The 26,500-nt window shown below is 46.8% G+C and overlaps 1 protein-coding gene across 5 annotated transcripts in view; it reads left to right on the forward strand.

Annotated features, from left to right (window-relative positions):
• Positions 1-26,500, forward strand: part of MED17 (mediator complex subunit 17) — a 251,061-nt gene that overhangs the window by 2,570 nt on the left and 221,991 nt on the right. For 3 of the 5 annotated variants that reach the window (XM_065438751.1, XM_065438752.2, XM_065438750.2), the window contains exon 2: positions 19,098-19,209. In XM_065438751.1, the coding sequence (XP_065294823.1) occupies positions 19,103-19,209 (107 nt within the window). In that variant the 5' untranslated portion in view covers positions 19,098-19,102. Of the gene's footprint in view, positions 1-15,872; positions 15,962-19,097; positions 19,210-26,500 lie in introns of all 5 variants that reach the window. The other 2 variants (XM_065438749.2, XM_070522696.1) reach the window with 1 other exon arrangement.

Raw genomic sequence — 26,500 nt, forward strand, 5'->3', positions numbered from 1 at the left:
TCTTGCCACCAGGTGGCTGCACCATGCAGACCAATCCCGTAAAACGGCATGGTCAAACGGCCAGGTCCAGTCCTCTTGCTCTTGCGTTTACCCGAATACCGGACACAGGAAATGCTATTGTGGTAGTAATCTTCCGGCATAAAGTGGCGGCCACAAAGGTGCAAATCCTGGTGCTAATCGGATAGTGACAGTCTGATGCGCTGCAGCCACTCCGCTTGTCTGCTGCCTTGCTTGACTCCATGCACAATGTCACAGCTTGACATATTGTCAGTCGCCACGTTTGCAGTCCACAATGCAACAAGGGCGAACCACGGTGCTTGCGAAAGTAAAGATCAAGACTGACCACAGAGCACGTTGTAACATAAGCAGACAACACTTGCTTTGACCCGCCGTGGTTGCTCAGTGGCTATGGTGTTGGGCTGCTGAGCACGAGGTCGCGGGATCGAATCCCGGCCACGGCGGCCGCATTTCGATGGGGGCGAAATGCGAAAACACCCGTGTGCTTAGATTTAGGTGCACGTTAAAGAACCCCAGGTGGTCAAAATTTCCGGAGTCCTCCACTACGGCGTGCCTCATAATCAGAAAGTGGTTTTGGCACGTAAAACCCCAAATATTATTATTATTATTATTATTATTATTATTATTATTATTATTATTATTATTAACACTTGCTTTGTGCGGGAAGTGCTTAAGTGTAGTGATAAATTATTCTTGTGCATTCTCCTTCTGTTACTTTCTTTTTATAGAAACAAATTAACTGACATTCCAACTATTACAAATAACATTTGTTCACCATAAAGTTAGAAAATTATTGATGACGCGCCCTGGGCAGCCAATCGGATAGCTCGCCCTAGTGGTGCCATATGGCCACCTCGCGTCATTTGGTCATGGACGGCTGAAAATTCAGCCGAGTGACATGCTGCGATCGGTAGCGATGTACATTTTTAAAACCTCGTAATAAATTACAGGCTTCACACAGAGCACTTAGATGCATCAGTTAACGATCAGAAGGACCTACAGTAACGACTCACTACATTTGTACATGTCACCGCTTCCCCCCCGTTCGCCGGCGGCGTGAAATCGTCGACGAGGTATACAAGCCGGTTGGTCATTCCGTACTCAAGCGAACACAGCGAAGGAGTCAGAGTCGGGAGAGAGAAAAAAACATATATTTGTCGACTGACAATGGCAGAAAAATATTAAAAAAACATAAAAAGCACAAGAACACTAACACATATACACTTAATCTAGAATAATGAGGAATACAAAAGAAATGCAATGAGCAATTAACAGTGGATATTAAAATTAAGACTACACAAGAATACAGTTAATGGTTGTCCACTAAACAGAGTTCAAAAGAACACAAATGATTGCATACACCTGGCCGGGCCGCAGGAGCAAGTCTACCAAGCATCGAGTCGATGGCAGAGCTTTCCCGAAGAACGCTGGCAAGCTGATCTCGTTGCAGTGGATGCGGTTGCTGGACTGGGTTTCCTGGGTGTCTAGGTCTGACGTCGTCTGTCGAGCAGGTTGAGCTAACTTGAGGGGAACTACTGTGAGCTTCGTTGCAGACGTTGGTTTCTCGTCTCTTACGCCAACTAGTAACCCGCAGTTCAGACGCGGCTAGGCGACCCAGGCGATGCTGGACGACACTAGCTCCTTGACGCTTCTCAGCAGATTGCAGGCTCCACTTCTAGCCTCTACACTCTAGACTGCTTAGCTGGGTCTAAAACCTGTGCTTAAATAACTTCTTTGCCTATTGTCCAGGCTTGGAGGAAGGCAGGTATTGGTGACGATCCAATCAAGTTCATCCAATTGTATAGGGGCTCCTACCAATGTCTTGGCCTTGCCCCTTTTTATTAGGGGTGAGGGAACTGGCGCTTCCCCTTTGCTGATAGTTTGTACACTTGTGTGGCACCACACACGCACACCGTTGAGTCTGTGCCGGGCCTCATTGTCTGTTCGTAAACATGAGAGAAACTACAGCAGCTGGTTATACGGCGCTGTCGGTACACATACACTGGCTGCAATTTGTGGACACGGGCTTGCACAGAGACACCACATAAACTGTCAGCACTTTGTGGAAACATGATCGCACAGACACACCATACTTCTGAATATTCGCACCCCTGCCTTCTTAGTAAGCTTCTCAATGCACGCGCGGGGCAGAGAATACACAGGGGTTCCATCAAACAACCGTCGGGGCGTCACGGTCACGCTGATGACAAAAAGACAATAATCCCTAAACCTGCCTTCGATCCTTATTTGGCCACTTGCCCAAATGGGCAACAATAACCATCTTGCTAGTTGGTTCTTATTCCTATGACCATTTTGGCGCCCTTTGATCGGTGCTTCACTGAATCGAATAATGCCACACTGGGACACTGCCCCTCACTTTCAAAATATTATAAACTAATATTCGCTTTCGGGTGGCATTCTCAAGAAAAAAAAAAATAAGCACCGTTCTATGTATACAAAACCCCTTTACACACAATATATGATGTGTACATACCTAAATATAGAATAATCGAACAGAAAACTACACCCCTATGCACAACATAAAAAAATCTCCAACTTTACTGCAGAATTAACCTTCACTCGGCTCAAATAATCGGCTACCACAATCTCACTTCCCTTATTGTGGGTGACCGTGAACTGGTATTCCTGAAGAAGTAAGCGCCTTACAAGTACATTGAACATTTTTGGTTCCTCCAATCTAACGCTAGACACTCGCGTTGCACGACAACAAAAGTGAGATACACAATAATGCAAGAAAAATGATAATCGAAACATCATACGTAGCACAACCACCATGAACAGTCTGTTCCTACTCCACATCTATTAATAACACACGTAGTAGTGCCACTAGAGCCATCTTTGCTTCATGAATGAATTATCAACAGTGGTTCTCACTTTGCAATCAAAAAGTAATATGTGCAACTCGCGCACTAACATTTTCTATGGTCCATGAAGGACTTTCTCCCATGAAACAAAAGAAAACTTCTGTTGGAAATGAGCACCAAGAAGCGTACTAGAAGAAAGCGGTGTCACAGGATCGGGAATGCAGCACAAAAAACAATGCAACCGAATAAATCGAAAGACGCTAAACTCTGTGGGCATCGCAGTCAAAGAGTTCTTTTTTTTTTTTTAAATATGGGGTTTTACGTGCCAAAACCACTTTCTGATTATGAGGCACGCCGTAGTGGAGGACTCCGGAAATTTCGACCACCTGGGGTTCTTTAACGTGCACCTAAATCTAAGTACACGGGTGTTTTCGCATTTCGCCCCCATCGAAATGCGGCCGCCGTGGCCGGGATTCGATCCCGCGACCTCGTGCTCAGCAGCCTAACACCATAGGCACTGAGCAACCGCGGCGGGCAAAATCTCCTCTAGTGAATGCGGTGTTGCCTTAGAAACGTGCTGTAGAAAGTTATACTGCGGTGTATATCGGTAATTATGATCATGTAACTTGCAGAAGTTGCAGTTTCATGAGTAGTGAAGTACGTTTCCACTACATTTCTTCTGCGCTCTGCGCACACGCAGAGCCATCTTGCAGCAAACACAGAAGACCCCCTCCTCGCAATGTACGGCGCTTCCCCGACACGTGGCGCGCCACTCGCCCCATGACCGCGTCCGCCTTCATGGTGCGTCGGGGCCCGGCTATCTGTGCCGATCGCGACGTTTGGCTGGCAGAGTGCGTTTGAGTAGGCGGTGCGAACGGGGTGCGATAACGCTATCACGTTCCACTCTTGAAGGCGAAGCTTAAGCGTCCTCCAATTTTTTGTTACCTATTTCCTGCACAATGCCCATAAGCTCTGCAGTGTCAAGATCCAAAATATAATGCAGGCCTTGTCTGAGCAATCTGCATTATTGCATTGTTTACACAGTACACTTGATGGGCTTTGAGGTTTTGCCTTGCAGACAAGACATACTTAGGGCAATTTAAGCACAATGACAACATGGACAAGCAAGCTTGTGTGTGCCCACTTTCTCGTAACTGTGCTTGCACATTCCTACGTTTACATAGCAGGTGTAGCAGATCGGTGCTCAGTACTGGGACAGTGAAACAAATGTGGATGAAGCACTGAGCTGGGTTATTTCAAACACATGTATGTCGTGCTGTTGTGTGCTGTGACAACCAGGCCGCTGGCAATGAATGACCACTTGCTTAGTTCCAAAAGGCTCATTTATTCACAGCCATTTCTGAGCCCCGTGACGTCATTGTCAGGTAGTTTCCGTGGACACAGGATACACTGAAATGCGTGCGCGGCGCGAACTGTGCAAAATCAGAACATCCTCCATTTTAAACCATGGGCTTTGTTGTTTGATTCTGGACAAAGGCTAAGTGGGCACATAAGTGTGAAGAAAGTCCTTTGGAGAAGCACTGCCATTGAAATAATTCATCGATGCCCCGCCTACACTGGTCGCGTACTCCATTACCGGGGCCACCTGTCTGACCGTTAAGGACGTGGCAGAATGCTAACTTACCACTACTGATTCGACCAGATCATTATTGTTCAGGAACTTGTAGTTCTCTTCAAAACTTCCCCCAGTTTTTGCAGATGGTTGAGCATCTTCCGGTCACACTGCAGCTTAATGCCTTCATCGGTTGTCAATGTGTGCAGTGATAGTGGCTCGGGTGTGCATGTCTGCCACCCAAACAATGTCACCGGGATCAAGCTTTCAGGCATGTCTGTCATTGAATGCACTGCACTTGCTGCTTTGTAGCAGTGTGTGCAGACCTTAGCTATCGCGGCCGAAATATGGGATTCGACTGGGCCACATGACAGCTCTGCGATTGAAACCTGGTCTCGAAGATGCCGGCCCATCATAATTTTACCAGAGCTGAGGGCAGCAATACTGAGCGTTACCCTATATGCATGGAAAGCCAAATACAGGCCTTGTTGGTTTGAGCACGAGGTGCATGTTTAAGATTTATTTGCATACCTACATTTACCCTAAAACCTAGTTGTAAGGAGTTGTTAGACTGTAGAAAGTACAAAACAAGGAAGAGTCACAACTTAACAAAAACAATGCATGAGCAGGTACAAAACTGTAGATAAAATGCATAGCATGATGACAGTGGCGTGCAAACAATCAATGTACACACAAGTCATGATGAGCTGTGCGCAAGTGCTGCCAGAGTGCAACTGCAAGCATTGTACAAAGTGTGGACACTACAACATCAGGCAGGGCATGTCACTATGTAATTGTCTGTGAAAAGAATGATGCCTGAAATGTATACGTGCAGCGTGAGTACTCACATTTAGTTGCTGTTGTCCCTTCTAGTTTCGTAAGTGGAGGACTGATGGTACCGATGCCGATCAATCACCACCTTCCCACAGGCATTGTGGTCTAAGAAGCTGCTTTCAAGCAGGATCCCTGAAACGGATTGGACAGATTTTGTAGACGCGTTGAGTACAGCTACAGTTTAACATTCGCACCGCAATTTCTGTGAAGAGTCTCAAGAGAGAGCTATGGACGATTACAGGTTACCCTCCCCCATAGCCATACTTTTTCTCAACTCATTTGCCAAGTGATAAGGGCTTACCTCCGCCTTTACTGGATATGCATCACGATGGCACGTTTGTGTCATCTACTACTACCTGGCAGTTGATCCCAAGCAAGAGCTATCGAAGCAGTGTGTGATGCGAGCATTCTGTCGCAGCACCGAGTGTGTCCAGTATTTCGGTAACCACAGGCAAGCTGGGTGTTTTGACGGATGGGTGGAGGCATAAACTAAAGCCCATCCATACTCCTGTTGCAGTGATGAAGGAGATTTAGTGTAGACATATGTGAGCTGCCTGATCAGTCTGCATGGTCCAGCCACCTGGTGGCCTAGATTTTAACGAGCCAAACAAAGAGCTAATGTTGCTGTCACCAAGTGTAAAACATTTTAAAGATAAAAAAATGTGATCACGGTTATGCCCCTGCCAAAAATTTACACCAGCAGCAAAGCTGAATACACTTCGTTACTGCTATATTAGTTCTTTGTTTGGTTGCGCTCTGTGCACCAGGTGGCTGCACCGTGCAGTACGTTTATGTCTGCGTCTCTGCTCATCCCGTAGAACGGGTAAGTGGGAGGCCTAGTCCACTTGCGCTTGCATTTACCCAAATACCAGACATGCAAGACACGATTGTGGTAGTAATCTTTCGTCGTGAAGTGATGGCTGCAAACGCTTAAATGCTGGTGCTGATCAGATACTGACAACCAGCGTTGAAGCCACTCCACTCGCATGTTTGCCTTGTAGGGGCACAGGATTTTGCATCTTGACATGTCACTGATTGCTACGTTTGCAGCCGACAATGCAAGGGTGAACCATGGTGCACGCGAAAAGACATATTGAGAGCAACACAGACTGCATAGCTCGTGTCAACACAGAGCATGTTGTAACACAAAGAGACAGCACTTGCTGTGTGCTGGAAGTGCTCAAGTGTAGTGATAAATTGTCCTTGTGCATTCTCTTTCTGTTACTTTCTTTTTTACAGAAACAAATTAACTAATATTCCTAACGCTAATGAACAACATTTGTTCACCATAAAGTTAGAAAAATTATTGATGACACGCCCTGGGCAGCCAATCAGATAGTTAGCCCTACTGGCGTCATATGGCCACTTCACATCACTTGGTCAGGGGGCGACTGAAAGGTCAGCTGAGTGACGTGCTGCAATCGATAGTGATGTGCGTTTTAAAACCTCATAATAAATTACAGGCTTTACACAGAGCACTTAGACGCGTCAGTTAATGCTCAGAAGGACCTACTCTAATGGCTCAGTACATTTGTACCAGATCGTCAAAATCATTTCAAGGTCCATTTAAGAGAAGAGAGAAAAAAAGAGAAGAGAAAAACCTTTATTCCTGTATAGTGTAATACAATATGATTGACAGCACCATCTGGTTCCTTAGCCTATGTGGCTGGCTTTAGATTCATACCGTAAAAGTCAACATAAATTGCTACTCAAAGTAGAAAGCAAAAGAAAGTTATCTTATATACAGTGGAACCTTGGTTATACGTCCCCCGGTTTTGCGACGACCCGGGTTTTACGACGGATTAGCGCAGTCCCGGCGAAGTCCCCATAGAAGCAATGCATTAAAAACCCTGGTTATGTGATGCAATTTTATGCCTGACCCGCGTTGTACGACGACCCTCGCGAAGCGCGGGATGGAACGGCGAACGAAAGAAAAGTGCCGCGGGTCTCTTACCTCAATCCATCTCTCCGCATGCAGAGCGCTTGACACTGCTCAGCCGGTTCACTCCGGCGCAGCTTTCTTCCCTGCCTCGTCTCATCGTTCGTTTCTCTCTCTTCCACCAGCAGCTGCCCACGACGCCCGCTGTGCTGAAATAGCGCCTTTTCTTCTCCACAATCACTTTCTCCCTCTCTTCTCGGTGACGTCGCCTCTCATTGTGTTGGGGAAGCGTTTCTCTCTAATTTCCCAGCAGCAGATCGCTGACAAGGTAGCGTGGAGAGGCCTATGTTTATCGTGGATGTTCTTCGTCCCAATCCTAGCGGCCAGCTTCAGCGGAGGTTTTGAGTTGTGTGGAGCAACACGACGCACGATGTCCCGAAAGCGGACAGTTCTGTTGCTCGGCGATAAGCTGAATATTATCGACGAAGTGGAAAAGCGGCATGGAGCCACGAAAGCCAGCATTGCCTGCGACATTAAAATACCCGAATCTTCGCTTAAGATGATCATGGCAAATAAAGCCGTGATATTGCAGAATGCCAACAATTTCGGGATCAAGCAGAAAGTGGCAAAAGAAGGACAGCATGAGAAGTTATAAAAAAGTCTCGTCAAGTGGTTGCATCAAGCACGGAGCTCTACGATCAATGTTGACGGTGCCATTCTAAAAGAGAAGGCAGACCTTGTGGCATTGCGCCTGGGCATCGATGACTTTCAGGCATTGAATGGGTGGCTGGATTGCTTTAAAAAATGAAACAGGATTGTGTGCAGCTGCTTCTTCGGAGAAAGCACTTCCGTGGACATTTCGACCGTGAATGAGTGGACTGAGTCGCTGCCGGAGAGGATTGCTGCATACAAGTCCTGCGACGTTTTCAACGCCGATGAGAGCGGCATTTTTTACCATATGCAGCCTGAGCAAACCTTTGCGTTTAAGAGTGACAGCTGTCATGGTGGCAAGCGTACTAAAGAGCGTGTGACGGCATTATTCTGTGCTAACGAGGCCGTTCCTGGGAGGCTGCCCGTTCTCGTTGTTGGAAAGTTTGCAAAGCCACGGTGCTTTAAGAACTTGAAGACGCTGCTGTGCAGCTACAACTTCAACAAAAAGGCGTGGATGACGTCTTCGCTCTTCAGCAATTTTGTGCATCAGCTGGATAAGAAAACGGGTGCTAAGGTGAGAAAAATATTGCTTTTCGTGGACAACGCACAGTGCCACCCACCCGATGCGTCCAGCCTGAGGAACATAAAGGTTGTTTTTTTCCGCCCAACTGCACAAACCGGTTGCAGCCGCTGGATGCCAGCATCATTAAGTGCGTAAAGCAAGGGTACCCGAAGCGGTTAGTGCAGCGTCGGTTGGTGGTTATGGAGCGTAGAGAGTTGGAAAAGAAGATCACTGTGCTCGATGCCATGCATTTTATTGCCCTTTCGTGGAATGCAGTGTCACGAAGCACAATTGCTAACTCGTTCAAACACTGGCTTTAAGCAAGAGATTGCCTCCTCTGCTGGGGACGCAACAACCTCGATGCCGCTCGAAACCGATGCAGGCTTCGCCAACAACAATTTCGAGGTTTTAAGCCTCACCATGACCTTTGTCGAGTACGTGGAGGCCGACGACAACGTTGTGATCCGCGGTAAGGTGTCACTAGATGACGCCATCGAGGAGGCTTTGCCTAGTGCCAACACCGCTGTGACATCGGACAAGGACAACGGCGACGCCACAGATGCTGTGCCGTGCCTCTGCCTACCACGTTCGCTGAGGTGCTACGGCACATAGACAGCATCCCGAACTTCATCTGTTCACGCGATTCCGCAGAGGACCACCTTTTCCCCGCAAGGGCGTCTGTGTCAGTAGGCGTTTGGTATGTTGCGACACCACGTACCCGAGCACACGGCCCCTCCCGCGTGTGGCCGTGCGCGGCTTAGCCGTGTCCGGGGAAAGAGGGATCCTGGGGGTTGAGCCGATGCTGGGTGTTCGGACCTTTAAGGTCCCCCAGCGGAGGCAACACACCTTTTTGGCCTCTGCTTCACGTAGACAGCACCCCCGGACTGACCCACCCGGGGGAAATCGGCAGTTGCCTCTTCCTGTCTCTCTGTTCGCACATCTTCGTCTTTCCCTCTCACTTTTAGTCTTTCCTGTCTTCTTTTTTCTTCTGATGACTTCCAACATTCCTGGTGGTGAGGGTTAACCTGGTGTGCTATGACCTACCTTGGTTATAACATATGTGGTTATAACGACGATGTACAGTTGGCATGGTAGGGTTTGCTTCACCGCATACTCTGCCGTGTCCCCTTGTTGGGCTCGGTGGTGGGTGACTGGCATCGTCGCTGAATACTCAACACATTTCATGGGAACTTCCAACCCCTTCTGTACCGATCGCCCCTCTAAAAGGGGGCGCACCGATGCTACGTTTCAGTTTTTTCTAAAAGGCACTCAGACTTTCCCGAAATTTCAGGTTGTCCACAGTGATAAACATGACAAGAAAGCAAGAACAATTTCACCATTCGTTGTCGCGAAGCATCTCACAGAGATCATTGGAGGTGGCTATAAAATCACCAAGCTGGCCAGTGGGGACCTATTACTAGAACTAAAAGACAAAGCACAACATGACAAGCTAACAAACCTTGTACAACTTGGAGACATCCCTGTCAGTGTGACAGCACACCGAACCATGAATACGGCTAAAGGCGTAATTTCTCACATAGACTTGATGGACTTGACTGAAGAAGAACTCCTGGAAGGATGAAAACGTAGTAAGTGTACAAAGAATAAAGATTAGACGTGACAACAAGGAACTGCCAATTAAGCACCTGATTATTACCTTTGGCTCTAGCACGTTACCAGAGACATTAGAAACTGGATATACCAAAATCAAGTACGACCGTACATCCCAAACCCTCGACGTTGTTTTAAATTCCAGAGGTTTGGTCATGCTTCCCAGAGCTGCCGAGGGCGGCTAACATGTGCGAAATGTGGCATCAATGACCACTCTGCAGATGACTGTAAGGCTGAGCCCTGTTGTAGCAATTGTAATGGTGGTCACCCAGCATATTCCCGATCGTGCGCAGTCGGGAAGAAAGAAAAAGAAATAATTACAATAAAGGTAAAAGAAAACATAACTTTCAGAGAAGCAAGGCAACGCATCTCACAAACATTTGCACAGACCGCATCTTTCGCCGAAGTGGTACGTCGGGGGGCAGTACCACAACGGCACTTGGCGGACGCTAGCGCCAGGTGTAGCGAGCGTGCGGCAACGCCACCTGCCCCCATGGTGGGAGCAGCGAAGGCTGCCCTGCCTCTCCTGAATTTGTCCACAGTGGAGGCCTCTGCTAGTGCTGGCACCAGTCAGCCCAGCTCCGAGGTAAAGACTAGCCCACCAACCACCAGGACGGTGGGCTCCAAGGCCTTGCCTTCAGAGACAAGGCCTTTGTGGAAAACACACCAGCGTGTGTCCAGCGCCTCTTAAGAGGCCATGGACACAACACCCAGTCAGAAGGCGCAGTTGACGCCTAAGGAGCGGCGCGATTTTGTCGACCGCTCCAGAAAAGACAAAACTCCAATTACAGGGCCCCAAAAGGGCACTGTAAGCTAAACCAAGTTCATTCTTTGACACATAGCACAACATTTATTTTAATATGGATACACTGATTATTCAGTGGAATATCAGAGGCCTGCTTTGCAACTTCGATGATGTCCAAGAACTCCTTAATGAACTAACTCCAAAAGTGCTGTGCGTCCAAGAGACTCATTTGAAATCTAAACATAAACACTTCCTTCGTCGCTATGTTATTTTTCGGAAGGATCGTGATGATGCCCTCGCATCATCAGGCGGTGTAGCCATCTTAGCTGACAAATCTATAGCCTGTCAACAATTACGGCTACAAACACCCCTTGAGGCAGTCGCCGTTCGAGCTGTACTTTTAAATAAACTGATAACCGTCTGTTCCTTATACATACCGCCGCATTTTCAGCTTCACAAACAAGAATTCCAAACACTAATAGATCAGTTACCTGAACCATATCCTGTGCTTGGAGATTTAAATGCGCACAGCAACCTCTGGGGCGACTCGCGCTGCGACGCGAGATGGCGCTTGATTGAACAGTTCCTTTTTTCTTCAGGTGCATGTCTTTTGAATGGGAAGGAGCCCACGTATTATAACATGGCAAACAAAACATAGTCCTCAATAGATCTTAGCATTGCGTCTCCTACTCTTCTGCCTTACTTTAAATGGAAAGTTATTAAAAACCCTTACGGGAGTGACCATTTCCCTGTAGCTCTATGCACACCAATGTCTAATGAATGTCCCCCATAATTACCTCGCTGGAAAACTGACTCAGCTGACTGGGAAAAGTTCAAAAAACTTGCTTCTTTATCCTGGGAAGACATGAGTGATTTAAGCACAGATGCTGTGGTTAAATATTTTACGGTTTTTCTCCTGGACACCTCCTCCAAATGTATCGCTGTAACAAGTGGATTTTCCACAAAACGCCGTCTTCCATGGTGGAATGATGAGTGTCGAATAGCGCGTAAGAAGCAGAACAAGGCATGGGGTTTACTTCGAGATTCTCCGACTGCAGAAAATCTAGTCAACTTCAAGCAGGTCAAATCCCAGGGTCGAAGAACGCGGCGACAAGCTAGAAGAGAGAGTTGGAGAAAGTATATACATATCGGGCATTAATTCTTACACTGACGAAACAAAGATTTGGAATAGAGTGAATAGAATAAAGGGTCCACAGTCTTACTCTCTGCCTTTAGTGAATACTCAAGGCGACAGCATGGAAGATCAGGCGAACTTTCTTGGCGCACATTTCGAACAGATATCCAGTTCGTCGCACTACTCTGAAACATTCCAAAGGTACAAAAGGCAAATAGAAGGAAAACCACTAGACTGGAAAAGCACAAAATGCGAGGCATACAATAGACCTTTTTGCACGGCAGAGCTTCAGGCAGCCCTAAACAGCTGCAAGAAATCTGCCCCAGGTTCTGACCGCATCCTATATGAAATGCTAAAACACCTGCCGTCTGAATCACAAAAAAACCTTCTTTGTCTCTACAATTCTATATAGTCTTCCGGCCACATTCCCTCTGCTTGGAAAGGGGCCATCATAATTCCCGTTTTGAAACAGGGTAAGGACCCTTCTTTGGCCAATAGTTATAGGCCTATAGCATTGACGAGCTGCTTATGCAAAGTTTTTGAAAAGTTGATAAACAGTCGCCTGGTTCACTATCTAGAAATAAACAAGAAATTAGACCTATATCAATGTGGTTTCAGAGAAGGCAGATCGACGACAGATCAGCTTGTTCGCATGGAAATGTACATCAGGGATGCCTTTATCCATAAACAGCTTGTATTATCAGTATTTCTTAACATGGAGAAGGCGTATGATACTACGTGGCGCTTCGGGATCCTTCGGGATCTTTCTACAATGGGCATTCGCGGCAACTTGCTGAGAATAGTTGAAAATTATCTCTCTGAGAGGACATTTCGTGTTAGAGTTGGCAACGTGCAATCTCGACCATTCATACAGGAGACAGGTGTACCGCAGGGTGGAGTACTGAGCTGTACGTTATTTATTGCTAAAATGAATTCCCTCCACACCGTATTACCTCGCACACTCTTCTACTCCGTCTATGTGGACGATGTACAGATAGGGTTCAGGTCATGCAATCTTAGCATTTGCGAGAGGCAGCTACAGCTTGGCTTGAATAGACTCTCAAGGTGGGCGGACGAGAATGATTTCAAATTGAACCCCCAAAAGAGCACATGTGTCCTGTTTTCAAACAAGAGAGGTGTTCTACCACAACCCGATGTTAACATTAATGGAGAAAGACTGTCAGCCCTGAACACAAATTCTTAGGTGTTATCCTGGCACAAAACTTAACTTCATTCCCTACCTAAAATGTCTTAAAGAAAAGTGCCTGAAGACCATGAACCTCCTCAAGCTGCTCTCTTGAACAACCTGGGGCAGTGACAGGAAGTGTCTGCTTAGCCTGTATAAGAGTGTTGTACAATCGCGCCTCGACTACAGAGCCGTGGTGTACCACTCCGCAACAGAGAGCGCACTAAAGATTCTCGGCCCAGCCCACAACCTCGGTATACGACTGGCAACAGGCACCTTTAGAACGAGCCCTGTTGAAAGTCTCTACGTTGAGTCCAATGAATGGTCCTTACATCTATGAAGAATATTCTTAAGTTTACCATACTATACTAAGGTAAAATCAGGCACCGAACATCCATGCCATGCGATCGTTAGTGGCCTGAGCGCTGCCAGACTTTACAGTAACCGCCCACGTATTAGAACTCCTTTGAGCCTACGCTTGGAAGCAATGGCAGAAGAAGCAGACATCCATCTCCCGGAAAATATCCTAATGCCTCCCACTCGCATCCCACCGCCTTGGGAGCGGCAGACCATGGAGTGTGATATCTCGTTTGTCGAAATAACAAAACATGCACCTGAGGCACACATACGATCACACTTCCTCGAACTCCAAGCGAAGTACTGCTGTGCCGAATATTATACAGATGCTTCCAGAGCATCTGCTGGTGTCGCGCATGCAGCTCTTAGGCCATTTTTTTCCACCCTCGGATTCTCTAAATCCTAACACAAGTATTTTCACGGCTGAGGCGTACGCGATACTCTCTGCTGTAAAACATATCAGACAAACAAATCTCAATAAGGCCATCATTTTCACACATTCATTAAGCATAATAAGGGCCTTAATGAGTTTTCGAAAACATAAGAAACCTGTTTTTAATAAACTATACACAGAACTAGGCTTAGCCCTAATATACAACCAAAACATTGTCCTATGTTGGGTACCTGGCCATAGGGGCATAAAAGGTAATGTAGCTGCTGACGAAAGTGCAACGTCAGTCGTCTTTAATGAAACGGATGTGAATAAACTCATAGCAGCAACAGAACTTAAGCCATTCTTACGCCACAAACTGAGGAAGCACTGGCAGTACCAATGGGATAATGCAGTAGAGAATAAGCTACACTTTATCAAACCAAAGTTAGGGAACTGGATATCTGAAAGAACAGCAAGACATAAGGAAGTGCTTCTTTGTAGATTAAGAATAGGACATACTTGTGCCACTCACTGCTACCTTTTAATGGCAAGCGAACCTTCGACATGTACTAGATGTGGCAAGAGGCTTACAGTTATTCATGTTCTTATCCAATGCACCGAAATAGAGGCAGAAAGAAAAAAGTACTTTCCCTCCGCTTATATCCAACATGTACCATTACATCCAGCATTCTTTCTTAGCAATGAACCCCTTTTTACTTTTCAATTAGTATTAAACTTTTTATTTGAAACTGACACCCTAAATGTGATTTGGCCAGGCTACTTGTAGCACGGCCTCCACCTGGAGGTCGTAGCTGCAAAGAAACCATTTTCTAGAGCACGTGCCTCCCAGCCCTTGCTTTCAAGGCCTTGCTGAGGCACTAGTGCTAAAGCCATTACATATTTTACTGATCATCCATATCTCGTGAAACATCTATTTTCATCGCAGACACGATCAATCACTGTCATTTCTTTATACTTGTATTTTACGCACTTCAGCTTTTACAGCCACATTGCACCATATGTATACTTTCCACTTTTTAGCGAATATTTTTAGGCCACTATGCAGCCGTGTATCATATACTCCCCACAATCAACACTCACATATCATTGACAAGCACGGATCTTCGACTTGGCGCTCTTTGGCCACATCTGGCCCTTGCGCCAATAAACTCTACAAATCAATCAGTCAGGACCACCTTTTGGACGTTGCCCAAGTCAAGCGAAAGCTCTTGGTTCACTGGTCAAACAAGGTCCAAAAGAAACTTACTGACTCTTTTTAAAATTTGCGTCGGCTGACGGGAATCGCAGCAGTGGGCAGTGGAGTGCCGTAAAGGTTCGTTTAAAGCATGATTGGTACCTGTACTGCAGCATTAATTCTTATCGCATTTACTGTTTTGGTAATTTGGGTTTCCTAGTGCTGCAGAGTATGTTAGTAGTTTACATTGAAGTTTCTTGTAAATTTGGCACGCGAAATAAGTAGTATTTTTATAGGCAAAATTCACGTTCGGATTTTACGACGCTTTTTCGTGGTCTTGAGAAAGTTGTATAATCGGGGTTGCTCTGTATGTGATTTAAAGTGATGTCCCATGATTTAAACGGTGTACCACGACACAATCCGCTTTAAATTTGTGACTCTGATATCGTAACTGTTGGAATTTGTGACAAAAAATACGTAATGATATTGTATTCCCTTCAGTACAATATCGTTCTGTGTCTTTTGGACTGTCTCAATTTGTTTCCTTGTAAAATTTGCCTTTCTAAAAACATTTTTTAATGTGGTCTTGCTTTATATGATCATCAGACTCCAATAATTGCTGTCTCTCTGCAAGTTTTTCTTTTAAGTGAATCACACTTGCACACTTGGGGCATTGACATCTCCCAGTGAATTGTTGTTCGAGTTTGTGTTCTGCTGAAGCTTTCTTGGGGCACACCTTGCTAAAGTGTTCCCCGATACTGAAATTGTAGCACTTCTGTGTGTTCGCTGGGTGTGCAGTCCTCGAGTGTGAATTGCCTCCGTAGAAATTGCAGTGTCCTTGCCAATGTGCCAATGCGGCTTTCCTGAAGACTTCGCTGTTTCTTCTGATGTCTGACTGCATTGGCACTCACTTAAATGCGCGTTCTAGACAAGGCACCAACTCCTCTCAAGCCGTGAATTTTACTGTTGCCACTGGGCCGTTTACTCCAGCAATGCCTTCACCTGTCCCTTGTGAAAGTGAGTGGTTTTATACACCAAGTTTCTCTCCTTGATAAAGTACTGGTTGAATTCTTTTTCTGACAACCCTTTTGATTCTGGCTGAAAGATCGAATGCAGAAAAGATGTCCTTGCGCCATGGTGTTAGAGCAAGGCCTGTGCCTTCTGTGCACACTCACTCAAGCCTGATGCATAGTGATAGTTGTCAAACATCTTCATTTGCACCGGCCACTTTTTCTACATGTAGTCGAACACCAGACAGTCAAAATTAGTCCGGGGTGCTCCATCATGAGTGTCTTTCATAGTGGTGTTTTGGAACATAAGACACAATCAAATCAATCAAAAGCCTTACTATTTGTTTTTAACATGATAGTGGTAAGGGCCCCGTGTCGCAGAAAACCCGGTGTCTGCGCCGGCGACGTCGTCTCCGGTGAGAGAATCATCTCAAACCACGCATCCCGATCCATGCAGTGTGGCGCACAGGCGTTGGTGAAATAATTGGATTTCTCAAAGTAAAATGCATCGGAACATTTATAAATGACAACTTCCCTCAGTTTTGAAGGGAGGCAATACAATTTAATGCCGACATCTCCTTTGCGGTTGCGACAATCCTTAACGCAGCAGTATCTGTGCTTGTTCTTTTTGTTCACGCTTCTCATGGAGGCCGCGGTGAATCCATTGGAAAATTGGAAAAGCACGCTTTCAGGTGGGCCTGAGAGCACCACGGACAATGGTGAAATGGAAGTGACGGCCTACTCGCCGATGCTTACTGCCGCTGCTAGGTGGTGTGACATGTACTGGCAGAGTGCCCGTTCTTCAAGATCATGCTGAAAGTGCTCCTCGGAATCTTGCACGCTGCGGGGCATCCGACTTTTCACCATGCTCGACCCGATTTATGATTTTGAGCGTTACGGCGAAAAGCGAATTCTGCCACTTCATTATGGCAACTTGCGGGAGAAGGCCCAAAAGGCGCAAATACAATGAACCCGAAAAGCAGCGAGACAACTTGTACTTGCGCTATCTTGCACGACGAGGGCACAAGAGCCTCTGATTGGCTGTCTGAGCAAGCGCTGCGGGTGGGCCAGGATAATGTTTTGCAGGGGGTTGTCAACGGCTCGCTCGATGCAGTAAGGTCACGGTAGGGAGAGCAGTTTAATGCAGCTGGCGGCACCGGGTTTCCCCGCCACTGCAGGGGAAAGCCAACTTTTGGCGGCACTTTTCCACTGCTTGACGTGCGATATATCGGGAGTCACTGATATTTTTGTTTGATGTAAGTGTAACCTTTGCTATATATACTTATTGTAACTATACCGTGTTCAGAAATTGTTCTATATAAAGAGTAAATCAATGTAAACGTGTTCGATATAGTCGGGTTTGACTGTAGTGTCGAGTATAATTTGAATATACGAGAAAACAGAATTCTGTTACATGGAAACACAAATCCCTTTTGAAGCGATAGCATTTTCCAGCTGCTGTTTTAGACCTGTCTTAGTAGGAGTGGCGTGGCCCACTCGTTTCCTTGCAACACCATAAAAAAAGAACCACAAACCTCGCCCTTCGTGCATAGCATTCACCATCAGCGTTTCCAGAAAAACATTATGGTAACATAAGCTGCAGTTACCAAGAAACATAAGAAGCAGTCGGGGATATTTTAATGCTATTGCGTTGCACTGTTAAAGGTGAAGCTTAAGCGTCCTTCAAATTTTTTTAACCTTCTGAATTGATGTGCACCGTTTTTTTTGTGTGTGCGCGGTTATACATGTCACCCTCTTTAGTGCATCGCTGCCTTGTGTGCCTTTTGTTTCTGACAGGCTTTTACCATGTGCATTGCTTTCAGCATAAGTATTCTGTGACTTCTTAAACCATCCGGTACTTACCAGAAAAACCGGAATATAGGTCAAACTTTTTTTTAAAAAACCATTGCGAAAAGTCGACCCTCGACTTATATACCGGACATTGGCGGAAAAACTATGGAAGTCTTGCAACAATGGGCGGATGAAGTAAACAGCCGCCTTTGCCATCGCCATCATCAGCAGCGCCACGTTGGTTCTTTATTCTATGGCGTGGCGACATTGTGGCAACGGCATTGTGCGTTTCCACTGTCGCAAAGTTATAATAATTAAAGGCTGCATTTTTATTTTGTTTCAAAATGAGCGGAAGCCGACGTCAATTCACCGTCGCCTTCAAGAAAAAGGCGATTGAGTACGCGGAAGCCCAAGGCAACCTGGTGGCACAGCGCGGACTTAGAGTAACCGAAAATAGCATTCATTAGTGGCCGAGGCAAAAGCAACGTATTACAACTTGCAGCAACCAAAAGAAAACGTCATTTCGTGGCCGGATCGCAGCGGACTGCAGAACTGGAAGGCAAGGTTGCGGAGTTTGTCCGAGAGCTGCATGTAAGATCGCTGCCTGTTGTCGAATGCATTCGTTTGAAAGCGGTAGAGATCGCACGCGCCTATGGACTGGACAGCGTGAAGCACTCGTCATCCGACTCTGTTCAAACGTGTTGCTCTGATTCGGAGTAGCGCTTGCGGACTTCGTGCCCTTCTGTGTACTGTACACCCGACGAATTTTTAACAGTATCGCGCGACCGTCGACCCGCGTGTTTGTCAGCACCTTTTATCATCACGGCACGGAGCGGCGAAATAGCGAAAGTAAGGGCATGTGTACACATGCGCGTATCTCGTTCGTTTCGCTGCTCAGCGCTGTTAATAATGTGCTGACAAGCACGCGGGTCGATGGTCGCGCGATACCGCTAAAAACATGGCCAGGTGCACGTGCAAGCAGCATTTAAATAAATACTGTCACCATTGTGCAACCCGCCGAGTCGCATTTGTTTATAGGTAAGGGTGCATGTCTTTCGGTACTTTTGCTACTGAAAAAGATTTTTTTCATTTTTAGAATTCGTTAGTTGGGGGATCGACCTATATTCCGGTCCGACCTATAGTCCGGTTTTTACGGTAGCTTATATTTGTACCTTGATGTCACTTTCCACATATATTTCTCACACCTTGTGTAATTCCTCCTTTCTGACTGTAGTCTGTTACATGTTATGTGCCGAGAGTTTATATTGGGTGATTATGGTTTGATGCTTAGTATAACCAGTCGTGTTGTCTGCATTGTGTAAAAGTTCTGGCTCTGGTTGTTGTTTCTACAGCTGCCATGTCGAACAGCAGCGGTAGCGGAAACAGCGTGGCTGTCTGCGTCGAGGCATGCCAGGAGTACCAGGTGCAGGAGATCACTTACGACGGGCAGGAGGTCTATGTGCAGTGAGTACTTGTTACAGAAGGGTTGAATGTGCATTTTTGGTAACTTGGGAAGAGTGCTGAGCGGCAGAATTAGAAGGAAGAAAAAAAGAGTGCAGCGCCAAATAGCCAATGTCGCAACCAATCTGGATATTTAGCTGTTACATTGCCTGTTTGGCTTCAGAGGAAGGAGTGCATGGGAAACTTGCATCATCACATGTATGCATGTACTAGAGAAGGTTTATGATATCATTCATGTGCACTCAGTACAGTTAACCGAAGTGGTGAGCCTTATTTAATTCAGTGCAGTGCCAAGTGGCTGCATCTTGCTTGCATGCACTGGTGTGTTCAGTTGCGCAGTCATTTAAAATTGTAAACAACACCCATTTTATCCAGCATTATTACATTAAAAAAACTATAACCTGAAGAAGTAATCTTACACATACAACATAAAAACTCGTGTTTAATGAGAACCTTGTGATGGGGACACATCAAGGTTCTTTTTTGCCAAATGCCAGTGTCTCCTCCGTCGTATCAACACAACTGTAGCTTGGAGTGCTTCCTATGTATAACATTGCATTGGCACTGTGAAAAAAAGGGCCTTGAACCACTTTTTGTCGAAGTTGAGAAATGCATTTGAAGTTATATTTGGCTATTTCAGAAATACTTTGCCACTGTAAAGGGGGTTTATTCGGGTCCTAGAGAAGCAGCGACCAACGCGGCAGCAGCAGCTAGGGCGCAGCCAGTGAACGAACTGGGTATGAGCCACGCGATGGCAACAGGGCTTTTTAGCCTGCCGATCTTCTTCGTCACAATCACCTCCGGAATTGAAGAGTAGCCATCCTGGTGATCTAGGAAGAGGTGAGAGGATCGTAATACGGCTTCAGCCGGTCAATGTGCACAGTCTCTCGTCCCCGACGACGCAGATCGGGAGATGGTGACACGGGCTCTACCACGTACCGTAATTAACAGGTGACGGTTGCGCAACCACGCGGTAGGGCCCGTGGTACTTCGGGAGGAGCTTGGACGAAAGGCCAGGGGCAGCAACAGGCGGTACCCAAAGCCACACGAGTAAGTCTATAGGGAAGGGGTGAGGGGGTGGGCTGAGGTCATGGCGCTCTTTTTGGCAGCACTGTTGAGCAGACGTCAAAGAACGGGCCAGTTGTTGGCATTTGTCAGTGTACTGAGCGACCGTAGAAACAGGTGAGCACTCAGCAGGGTCTGGCCCGTACGAGAGAACCGTATCAATGGTGCTGGAGGGATGGCGGCTGTAAAGCAGAAAGAATGGTGAGAATCCGGTAGTGGCTTGAGAGGCAGTGTTGTAGGCGTATGTGACGAATGGAAGTACAGTCGAACCCGGCTATATCGAACTCGCAAAAAGACTCCTATCAGTGCGATATAGAGCATAATTCAATATAAGCCTGCTAAATAATTGGATGTCATAAAAGCACATACCATTTATGAAATCACTTTATTGATGAAACTAGCTTCGTTTCACACAAAATAGTCCTGCATTTTTTTCTGCTTGGGCAATTTCGCTGCGTGCGAGGCACGCACTTCCTCCCGTTGTCTAAGGAGTCGGAGCAGCTGAGGCCGCAACATTCCGCATGCGGTGAGATATCAGGTCTGTAGGTAGAAGTACTGCTGTCGGAAGTTACTGGGAAGCGCGGAGGGCATCGGCTTCAGAGTGTCTGCGTCGAGAGCGATAGACACGCATATCATAGTCCTGAATTCGGAGGGCCCAGCGAGCCAAGCGGCCCGACGGGTCTTTGAGGTTAGACAACCGGCAAAAAGCGTGATGATCCGTCACCATGTCAAAGGGTCGACCATAGAGATATGGGCAAAATTTTTGGAGAGCCCATACGATAGCAAGACACTCTTTTTCTGTTACTGAGTAATTGGCCTCAGTTTTTGTGAGTGTACGACTGGCATAAGTGACCACATATTCGGCATTAGGGTTCTGACGCTGTGCAAGCACGGCACCAAGGCCGACACCACTGGCGTCAGTGTGAAGTTCTGTAGGTGCGCTTGGATCAAAATGGCGCAAGATCGGCGGAGACGTGAGTAGGCGACGAAGAGTCGTAAAGGCATCATCCGAGGCTTCCGACCAAGCAGAAAGTTCATTGTCGCCTTGTAGGAGTTGGTTTAGTGGTGTGATCACTGTAGCAAAATTGCGAACGAAACGTCGAAAATAGGAGCATAGGCCAATGAAGCTACGTAGTGCTTTTAAGTTAGTGGGCTTCGGGAATTCGGATACGGCGCGGAGTTTAGCAGGATCAGGAAGGATGCTGTGAAGAAGTACCCAAAAAGGACCGAGCGCAAGAGCAGACGACATTGCGGCGGTCCTGAACAAGAGAAAAAGAAAGAGGAAGGAGGCTCGTGCAGCGCATGAGAAGGGGCTCGGGAATCGGAGATCGTTTGAACGCCGGGCGACTAGGGCCACCGGGCCTTCGGAACCGACATCTCCTGGCGAGGTTCACCTGACCAGGCGTCCGTCTTCGGGACTGGGAATGCCTCAGGTCGTTGCCTCGCACGAGACCCCGGAATGGCCTGCTGCAGCATCGAACCCACTTCTACGCGCGTGGTTCGGGTGACCAGGCGTCCGTCATCAAAACGAGCGCCTGGGGCCTGCTCGAGACTCCAGAGTGGCCTGTTCGCGTCCACGGAGCTGTGGGCCGTCCACCTTTTCCTGCCCCGTGCCGCTGCGTCTGCTCTACCACCACGCCGGTCATCAGTCGACGAGCGAGTGTTCCACTTCAAGAACTCTACGCCTCACCACAGTCCGTACTTCTACCGCAACCTCGTGAGACTATATTTGTCTTGTTTACGAACAACCGTGTATGTGTGGGGCTAGTTTAAGATATTTTTTTCGTGTTCACGTGCCGTCTAATATAATTGTGTGTTTGCTCATCATGCACCGTCTCCTCCATCTTCCTCGCGTCACACGCTTTGCAACGTGACGATCCTAACAACATCACAGATGCCTTCTTTGGAGACAACATGGCCTAATATAGTCAATTTTCGAGCTGCAAATAGGCCCTTTTTTAAGTTAAGCTGGAGACCAGCATTCCGGAGACAGGTCAAAACTTGATGTAAACGGCGAAGATGGGTCGGAAAATCAGGAGAAAAGATTACAACGTCGTCGAGGTAGCAGAGACAAGTGTGCCACTTCAGGCCGCGCAGGATGCCGTCCATCATGCGTTCAAAAGTGGCGGGCGCATTGCACAGACCGAATGGCATTACAGTGAATTCATACAAGCCGTCTGGTGTTACAAACGCGGTTTTAGAACAGTCAGAGTCAGCCATGGGCACCTGTCAGTAGCCAGAGCGGAGATCTAAGTAGGAAGAAAACTCCGCTCTTTGCAAACAGTCAAGGGCGTCGTCGATACGTGGCAACGGGTATACATCCTTTCGGGTAATCTAGTTAAGCCTTCGATAATCCACACAAGATCGTATGGTGCCGTCTTTTTTTTTTAACTAGGATGACTGGTGATGCCCAGGGACTACTAGAAGGCTGGATGACACCGCGTTTCAGCATGTCGTTCACCTGGTCATTGATAACACGTCTTTCGGTCGCCGATACTTGGTATTGACGCTGCCGAATGGGCGCATGGCTCCCAGTGTTGATGGTGTGTGAGACAGTCGTCGTGCGGTCGAGGGATGTTGCTTGGCAGTCAAAGGAAGAAGAGAAGCCTTTGAGCAAGTGAAGAAGTTCATCGTGCTGCATCGACGTGAGGTCACTGGCAATAGCTGGCGTAAAAGAATGCGGCAGTGACTGAGGAGGCGATGCCTCGAGAGCGGCAAGATAAGTGGAGTCGTCCGTTGTGTCAAATATTGAAGATGAGGCCAGGGGTTCTGCTCTTCCAAGGCTTTCACGGCGGCGTAAAGTAATTGGTTCGGCCGATGGGTTTGACACCCACATCAGACAGGCGCCAGTTTTGAACTCGAGGACGGTGAACGGCAGTGGTAGTGAACGGCGGCGAACTAAAATTTCAGACGGAGTGAAGAGTGCTGTTCTGTCATCTACAGAGTCACAAGAGATACTGACAAGGGCGGAAGACCAGGCAGGTATAACGGTGTCTTCAGAAACTGTGATATTGTGACGAGGGTCCCTCTGGTCAGTGATAATATCGCGCGAAAACTGAAACAGCTCGATTTCGGTGCGGGCGCAGTCAATGATCGCATGATGTCTGAAAAGAAAGTCCCAACCTCATATGACGTCGTGTGAACAAGATGGCAGCACGATGAATTCTGTGATATAGAGGACCTCCTGAATGACGACACGAGCGGTGCAGGCGCCGGATGGCTCAACGTGCTGCACGTTGGCAGTTCGAAGAGACAGTCCAGAAAGCAGAGTCGTCACTTTTCCTCCTCCTCCTCATCATCATCATCAGCCTGGTTACGCCCACTGCAGGGCAAAGGCCTTTCCCATATTTCTCCAACAACCCCGGTCATGTACTAATTGTGGCCACGCCGTCCCTGCAAACTTCTTAATCTCATCCGCCCACCTAACTTTCTGCCGCCCTCTGCTACGCTTCCCTTCCCTTGGGATCCAGTCTGTAACCCTTAATGACCATCGGTTATCTTCCCTCCTCATTACATGTCCTGCCCATGCCCATTTCTTTTTCTTGATTTCAACTAAGATGTCATTAACTCGCGTTTGTTCCCTGACCCAATCTGCTCTTTTCTTATCCCTTAACGTTACGCCTATCATTCTTCTTTCCATAGCTCGTTGCGTCGTCCTCAATTTGAGTAGAACTCTTTTCGTAAGCCTCCAGGTTTCAGCCCCGTAGGTCAGTACTGGTAAGACATAGCTATTATATACTTTTCTCTTGAAGGATAATGGCAACCTGCTGTTCATGATCTGAGAATGCCTGCCAAATGCACCCCAGCCCATTCTTATTCTCCTGATTATTTCCGTCTCATGATCCGGATCTGCCGTCACTACCTGCCCCAAGTAGGTGTATTCCCTTACGACTTCCAGTGCCTCGCAGCCTATTGTAAATTGCTCTTCTTTTCCGAGACTGTTAAACATTACTTTAGTTTTCTGCAGATTAATTTTTAGACGCACTCTTCTGCTTTGCCTCTCGAGGTCAGTGAGCATGCATTGCAGTTGGTCCCCTGGGTTACTAAGCAAGGCAATATCATCAGCGAATTGCAAGTTACTAAGGTACTCTCCAATAACTTTTATCCCCAATCCTTCCCAATCCAGGTCTCTGAATACCTCCTGTAAGCATGCTGTGAATAGCATTGGAGAGATCGTATCTCCCTGCCCGACGCCTTTCTTTATTGGGATTTTGTTGCTTGCTTTATGGAGGCCTACAGTGGCTGTGGAGCCGCTATAGATATCTTTCAGTATTTTTACATATGGTTCGTCTACACCCTGATTCCGTAATGCCTCCATGACTGTTGAGGTTTCGACAGAATCAAACGCTTTCTCGTAATCAATGAAAGCTATATATAAGGGTTGGTTATATTCCGCACATTTCTCTATCACCTGATTGATAGTATGGATATGATCTATTGTTGAGTAGCCTTTACGGAATCCTGCCTGGTCCTTTGCTTGACAGAAGTCTAAGGTGTTCCTGATTCTATTTGCGATTACCTTAGTAAATAGTTTGTAGGCAACGGACAGTAAGCTGATCGGTCTATAATTTTTCAAGTCTTTGGCGTCTCCTTTCTTATGAATTAGGATTATGTTAGTGTTCTTCCAAGACTCCGGTATGCTCGAGGTTATGAGGCATTGTGTATACAGGGTGGCCAGTTTCTCTAGAACAATCTGTCCACCATCCTTCAACAAATCTGCTGTTACCTGATCCTCCCCAGCTGCCTTCCCCCTTTGCATATCTCCCAAGGCTTTCTTTACTTCTTCCGGCGTTACCTGTGGGATTTTGAGTTCCTCTAGACTATTTTCCCTTCCATTATCGTCATGGGTGTCACTGGTACTGTATAAATCTCTATAGAACTCCTCAGCCACTTGAACTATCTCATCCATATTAGTAATGATATTGCCGGCTTTGTCTCTTAACGCATACATCTGATTCTTGCCGATTCCTAGTTTCTTCTTCACTGTTTTTAGGCTTCCTCCGTTCCTGAGAGCATGTTCTATTCTATCCATATTATTAATTCTATTATTAATTCTATCCATATTATACTTCCGTATGTCAGCTGTCTTACGCTTGTTGATTAACTTCGAAAGTTCTGCCAGTTCTATTCTAGCTGTAGGGCTTTCATACATTGGCGTTTCTTGATCACATCTTTCGTCTCCTGCGATAGTTTGCTGGTATCCTGCCTAATGGAGTTACCACCGACTTCCATTGCACACTCCTTAATGATGCCCACAAGATTGTCGGTCATTGCTTCAACACTAAGGTCCTCCTCCTGAGTTAAAGCTGAATACCTGTTCTGTAGCTTGATCTGGAATTCTTCTATTTTCCCTCTTACCGCTAACTCATTAATCGGCTTCTTATGTACTAGTTTCTTCCGTTCCCTCCTCAGGTCTAGGCTAATTCGAGTTCTTACCATCCTGTGGTCACTGCAGCACACTTTGCCGAGCACGTGCACATCTTGTATGATGCCAGGGTTAGTATGAAGTCTATTTCATTTCTAGTCTCGCCGTTCGGGCTCCTCCACGTCCACTTTCGGCTATCCCACTTGCGGAAGAAGGTATTCATTATCCTCATATTATTCTGTTCTGCAAACTCTACTATTATCTCTCCCCTGCTATTCCTAGCGCCTATGCCATATTCCCCCACTGCCTTGTCTGCAGCCTGCTTCTTGCCTACCTTGGCATTAAAGTCGCCCATTAGTATAGTGTATTTAGTTTTCACTCTACGCATCGCCGATTCCACGTCTTCATAGAAGCTTTCGACTTCCTGGTCATCATGACTGGATGTAGGGGCGTAGACTTGTACAATCTTCATTTTGTACCTCTTATTAAGTTTCACAACAAGACCTGCCACCCTCTCGTTAATGCTATAGAATTCCTGTATGTTGCCAGCTATATCCTTATTAATCAGGAATCCAACTCCTAGTTCTGTTCTCTCCGCTAAGCCCCTGTAGCACAGGACGTGCCCGCTTTTTAGTGCTGTATGTGCTTCTTTTGGCCTCCTAACTTCACTGAGCCCTATTATATCCCATTTAGTGCCCTCTAATTCCTCCAATAGCACTGCTAGACTCGCCTCACTAGATCGTTCTAGCGTTAAACGTTCTAGCGTTAAACGTTCTAGCGTTAAACGTTGCCAGGTTCATATTCCATTGGCGGCCGGTCCGGAGCCAGTGATTCTTAGCACCCTCTGCTGCGTTGCAGGTCTGA

Source organism: Dermacentor albipictus, chromosome 7 (genome assembly GCF_038994185.2).
Source record: "Dermacentor albipictus isolate Rhodes 1998 colony chromosome 7, USDA_Dalb.pri_finalv2, whole genome shotgun sequence".
Lineage (NCBI taxonomy): Eukaryota > Metazoa > Arthropoda > Arachnida > Ixodida > Ixodidae > Dermacentor > Dermacentor albipictus.